Source organism: Pogoniulus pusillus, chromosome 28, assembly GCF_015220805.1.
Source record: "Pogoniulus pusillus isolate bPogPus1 chromosome 28, bPogPus1.pri, whole genome shotgun sequence".
Taxonomy (NCBI): domain Eukaryota; kingdom Metazoa; phylum Chordata; class Aves; order Piciformes; family Lybiidae; genus Pogoniulus; species Pogoniulus pusillus.
The window spans coordinates 18,025,315-18,031,314 of NC_087291.1; the positions used below are offsets into that span (position 1 = coordinate 18,025,315).

General features: G+C 59.2%; 1 protein-coding gene across 1 annotated transcript in view; it reads right to left on the minus strand.

Annotated features, from left to right (window-relative positions):
• ZNRF2 (zinc and ring finger 2) overlaps window positions 1-5,100 on the minus strand; it is a 36,613-nt gene extending 31,513 nt beyond the window's left edge. Inside the window, exon 1 of the mRNA XM_064166830.1 lies at window positions 4,263-5,100. Coding sequence (XP_064022900.1) covers window positions 4,263-4,731 — 469 coding nt within the window. The 5' untranslated portion in view covers window positions 4,732-5,100. The remainder of the gene's footprint in view (window positions 1-4,262) is intronic.
• Between the last annotated feature and the right edge of the window lie 900 nt (window positions 5,101-6,000).

Sequence of the window (6,000 nt, forward strand, 5' to 3'; positions counted from 1 at the left end):
TGCAGTAAAAAAGCCTGACCATTATTCAGCATGAGATGAATGTAACCAATTTCCTTCTCCCAGTAAAGCTGAAAAGACACAACTTGCTCTTCAAATTATGCCTCCACGTTGTAAAAGCTGTCAGCAGCTGTACCTGACCACACCATGTGTTTAGGAGCCTCTCTACAAATATATCATACCAAATTGTATACAGTGGTATGGAACAGGAGACATCCTGTAATAGTGTGTATGGTCTCTGGTCAGGCAGTTTGGATGAAGAAGACTCAAGAGGTAGCATCTCTGCTATCTTCAGCTGAATCTTTACATATTCTTTCCCAACAGACATTTAAAGACAAGAAAAAAAGCACAACCTTTATTCCTGTCTTCCAACAACATCCCAAGAAGAGATGTAAATGTGAACATCAGAAGGATGATGTGTATTAAATATTTCCACCAAGAACTCTCCCTGCTGTGACCATCCAGAAGCAGGACTGCAAACACAGAATGGTTCAGGTTGGAAGGGAGCTCAGAGCTCCTCTGCTCCAGCCTCCCCACCCTGCCCAGGGACACCTCTCAGCTACACTCAGCTGCTCAGGGCCTCACCCAGCCTGGCCTGCAGCACCTCCAGGCAGCAGGCAGCCACAGCCTCCCTGGGCAGCCTGGGCCAGAGTCTCACCACCCTCACACTCAACAACTTCTGCCTCAGCTCCTCTCTCCCCCTACTCTGCCTCAGCTCCAAACCATTCTCCCTTAGCCTGTGCCTAGACACCCTCAGGAAAAGTCCCTCTGCAGTCTTCCTGCAGGATCCCTTCAGCTATTGGAAGGTCATCCCCAGAGCCTTCTCTTCTCCCATCTGCCTCAGCCTATCCTCATAGCAGAGGTGGTCCAGCCCTTGGACCATCTTTGTGGCCCTCCTCTGGACTCACTCCAACGGTTCTGTGTCCCTCTTACGATTGGGACACCAGAGGTAGGTTGTGAGGAGCTGTCCACATTGTAAGTGATGGAAGTAGCATGACAGCAGTTACCCAAAGCAAACTAGAAGCTGGTCCACTTCCAGCTGAACCAACTGCTGTGAACCCAAGCTGTACTATATCTGCAGCTGATACAGTAAGCTGCAAGCACCAACAGGCTGGGCAAGAATTCCTATGGCCTAAAAACACAGAGGAAAAGCTGTGGATCTAGGGCAAACCCTCCTACACCTTGTTCTTGAAAGAAAAATATTTACTTTGGGGCTAGAGAGAGGGAAAATCCCATTCACTGAGGGACAGAGCAGGAGACTGCTGCTCAGGATCCCCACTAACAGCATCCTCACCTCCAAGGAAGCTGGAGCTGGGCTCCGTGTGACAAGGGACACTGGACGGTCACATCAAGATTTGACCTCTGCATCCAGAATGCTGCAAGATCTTAAGGAAATCAGGTCTCACCCTGCTCTAAGCCTGCCTGCAGGTCAAACACAGACACACTTCTCTTGTTGCCAGACCAACCATCCAGTGACCTGAACTCTCCCCGAGAGGAGACAGGAGGTCACACAGCAGCATTTGCTCCCTTGCACTTTGATCACGAAGGTGTCCCGGGCTGAGGTCAGCGCCTGACGGCCGGGAAAGGCTGCTGTGACTGCTGCTCCCCTGCCAGGCACCCCGGCAGGGCTGAGCACACTTCCCTATCCACCTCCACGCACAACACAAGGCTGCTCCTTCTGGCTCTCAGGGCACGTCACCGAACACAGCAGGGGCGTGAGCATGTTACAGGAGAGAGTTCAGAGTTACACAGGACTTCAGCGTGCAAAGCTGCTCAGTCCAAGTGGCAATACTGTAAGTCACTAACAGCAAATCAATTACAGCCATCTAACAAATGCAACGCCCGCAGCTCACGGATGGGCACCCCAGGACAGACAGGTGGAGATTCAGCTCGACTCATGGAAGTTATCCTTCTTGTGTTCTCTTTCACTGTGATTCTCATCCAGCTGTTATGCTAAGCCTCAAACCCAATCTCAGTAGCTTTCAAGAGAAAAAGAAAACAATACAGCTCATTTGCAAGTTACAAAACAAGGGAGGGGACTGCAAGCAGGCTTAGGATACACAAGATAAATGCCAGATACCACACCTAGACAAGCTGGAGCTAGTTACCAGCGCGACACAAACAATGCTTTGAGTTATTTTTCACCGTGCTGATGCTTCTGATGGATCACCCCCAGTGGGGCCACTCATTGCAAGCCTCTAGTTATGACATGGAACCAAGGAAACACAAAGGCAAGCACCCAAACAAGGGTGCTGAGAATCAGTGTTAGGTGGTATAAGGCAGCACTGATGTCAGAGCAGACTGACATGGAATAAACCCCAAGGTTTCAAGTGAGGCCTTGCTCACAGGTGCTGTTGCAGCCTTATCACTGAACAGGTACTTGAGCTGATCAGAAACAGTGAGATTTGCAGGAAAGCCAAGCAGGCTCCTAACCACCCTGTGACCACATAAGGAGAGTTTATCTTGACACTTACTACCCAACCCCTAACATACAGCATTCCTTATTTGTTAGTCAGCAGAGGAGGAGACTGTACCCCTGGCTGGGGAAAGCAACCAGCTCTGCACCATCACAGCTTACATCCTCTTTAGCATGCCAGTTTCAGAAACCTGCAAAAGACAAGCCCTGGTGTACTACAGCAATTAAAAGATTACTACAGGCCACAGAAATTCAGAGTCACTCTGAAGAGACCTTCCTGCATCTGAATAAAGTTTCCTACGGTTATTGATCCTTATCACAGCAGTTACATCTAACCCAGTCTCTCCTGGAAGCAAAGCAGGTTGCAAGACAATGTTTAAGCAAGAAGGGGGAAAAAAGGAATGTTTTACCTTTGAGCTTTTACCTGGCTACATGCTCAGTGATTCCCCTGCGCCTAGCAGAGTGGCAGGGCATCCTTCCACCGCGAAAGGAAACGCAGGCACCTTCTTCCCCCCCAGACCACACTGACAGTGCAATAAGCAGGCTGACAACAAAGCCCTGCTCCCGAGCTGCCTGCTGCTGCGAGCACGGCTGTATGCTCTTTCTTCAGGGCAAATATGCCTTCATCAGAACAGGGTCTGACAGCTTTCTGTTAATGTTCAACCACTGTGCTGGGGGGAGGCGCTTTCAGATCTAGGAAGTAACAGCTCTGCTGTCTTCAGGTCACCACCATGGGACAGAAACCCTCCAAGGGCTGAGCTGAAGAGAGCTCTGCTTTGGCTAAACCCAGACTGCTTCACAGGAAGAACTCAGCCTGCTACCAACAGCATTCACAAAGAGGTTAACTAGAACACCGAAAGGCAGGAATTTACCTTAGCCTTCTCCTTGCTCAGATAGCTTTTGGAGAAGCTGATTAGTGTTTAGACAAGTTATGATATACACACGTATTAGAATTACCAAGAGAATGAATCCATTTTAAAAGTCACCTTGCACCTTGACATTTGACTTGTACAAAGAATGACCTTTAGAATAAGCATACTGAAAGCAGGCAGCACCTCTGAGCGCAGCTGGCGACTTGCAGGAGGTAAAACACAAGCCCTACGCCAGCCCTACTCATCGCAAAACCCCAGGAGAGACAAAAGAAGTCTATGGCAGCTTGCTCCATGTCTAAGATGCCTCTGAGGGGCCTCAGCTCCCTCGTTAATGTCAAAGGTTGGGAGTCTTTCTCCTGCCTCCAGAGCAGACGAGGGCATCCCTAAGACTCCAAGGTGCCGGTGCTGCAAGCTACCCAGCTCGGCTCATCTCTTGGGGGGAAACAAAGGAACTGAATTTAGCTTCCATTTATCTGACTCGACTTTCAGAACCGCGAATCTAAGAAGACAGAAGGAGGAATAAGCATGGGCCCCGCATCAGTCAGTACCTGAAGAGGGGCTCGGTCCTGTTTTAGAACAAACGGCAGAGGCACATGATCCAATTAAACTCTAATTATGTAAGTAGCAAGCAAGAGTATTTACACAGGCAGCGATTACAGCTCTTAGATCCTCCAGCCGCCGGCCGGAGCCTGCACCGCTTCCCCTCGGCCCTCCCGACCGCCCAGCCGCGGGGTCTGTGCCATTTCAGCTCCCCCCTCCCACAGCTCCCGTACCGAACAATGGGAGACGCCGGGCCCGAGAAGCCCGGCTCCAGCGCCGCCGTTATGCCCGGAGCGCTGGCTCATCCCCCGCCCCACCGCGGGCCGAGACCCGCAGGAGGAACCCCCCCTAAGGACCCTTCCGCCCAGCCCAGAGCCCTAGCTCCGGGAGAGGCCGCGCAGCCCGCCCGCCGCGCCCGCTCCCTGGCCGGCCCTTACCTCCGAACAGGTGCGGCGAGAGGTGGGCAGGCAGCGAGCCGATCACCAGCCGGGGCCCGCCGGAGGAGCCGCCGCTGCCGCCCCCCGCGGGCCGCTCCCGGCCGCCCTCCTCCGGAGTGCTGCTGACTGAGTCCTGCGAGCCGTAAGGGCCGCTGCTGTGGGGGATGTTGAAGGCGGACTGCGCGGCCCGGGCACCGGGGGCGGCGGCACCTCCTAAGGACCGGCTCCGGGTAGCCGTTCCCGCGGCACTCCCCGCCGCCGCCGCTCCTCCTGCCGCCGCCGCCGCGCCGCCGGGAGCTGCATGAGGCGCCGCCGCCAGGTGCGAGTACCGCCCGCCGGCGCCTGCCGAGCGCCCGCCGGTCCCGTTAGCGCCGCCGCTGCTACTGCTACTGGAGGAAGGTAGATCCCCGCCCGAGTACGCCCGGGTGCGGCCGTTGGCGGCGGTGGGGCTGCTCTGCTTCGCGCCCATGGTCCCGCCGCCGACCGGCGCTGCCCGGCGCCCTTCGCGACCGCCTGCCTCGCGGCGCTGGGGAGCGGTGGAGTCCGGCTCCGGCGGGGGCGATCCGAGGTGCGGGTCGCGGTTGGGAAGGAGAAGAGGACGCTCCGGAGCAGGGGAACGGGTCGCCCGGTGGGTCGGTGTCGCGAGGGAAGAGCCGCCCGCCGGTAGCCGGCTCAGCTGGCGGCCCCGGCGCGGCCGCTACCTGCGGGTCTGAGGCGCCGCCGTGAGCTGCTCGGGACGGTGCTGGCTCCCGCCGCGTGGCCGCTCGGCCCCGCCGCCGCCGCTGCTGCTGCTGCTGCCGCCGCATCCGACGCCGCCGCGCCCGTCGCCGCCATCCTGCTCCTCCGCCGCCGCCACTGAGCCCTGTGAGGAGCGACGGCGGCAGCAGCGCCGCCGAGGCCGCTCGCTCACCCGCGGCGCGCCGTGCCTGTGCCGAGGGAGGCGGGAGGGGGCGGCCACCCCGGCGCAGCCGCTCCTCTACAGTGTCGCCATACTGGGGGCGGCACCAGCAGGCGGGATGCGGAACGGTTTCGGCGGTGGGGCCGCTGCCTCTGCTTCCACCGCCACACCCTCCCGCCCCGCAGCGAGGGACCAGCCCCCGGCGGCGCGGCGCGGCGGGCCCTGCGCCCCGTCCCGAGTCCCGCCCGTGCTCTCACGCAAGGTGCGGGGCAGCGCCGGGCGGGCGGGGGCTGGGCGCAGCTGCCGCGGCCGTGTCCCGCCAGGGGCAGTCTCTGCGGCGCGGCCGCTCGAGCGCGAGGCCGAGGCGGGAGGTGCCCGGGGACACGGACACGGACACACGGGCGCGGGGTGGTGCCCGCCGGGTAGCGGAGCTGCAGCCCTGGCCAGCAGGCAGTTAAGCGCCGCTCTGCCGCCGGCAGAAGGCAGGCAGGCAGGCAGGGGCTGCCGGCCGCGGCGATGGTGGCGGCGGTGCTGCAGGCCGGGCTGGGCGCTGGGCCGAGCCTCGCCAGGTGCAGGAGCGGGCCGGCCGCGGCGGGAGCCGCTCGGCAGAACGGGCAAGGCCAGGGGAGGCTGCCGAGGCGCCAGGGTGCACGGTTCGCCTCAGCAGCTTCGGTAAGGCTTCGGCAAGGCTCCGGCCAGCCGCGGGCTCCGGTGGGGAGCGAAAGGCCGTGCCCAGCCCTCCGCGCCCCGGGCCTGCGCTCGGCGTGCGGGCCGCGACCCTGGCCGGGAGCTCTCCCGAGGAAGGGGCCTGCAACCCGGGCGGTGTGCTGCGGCATTTGC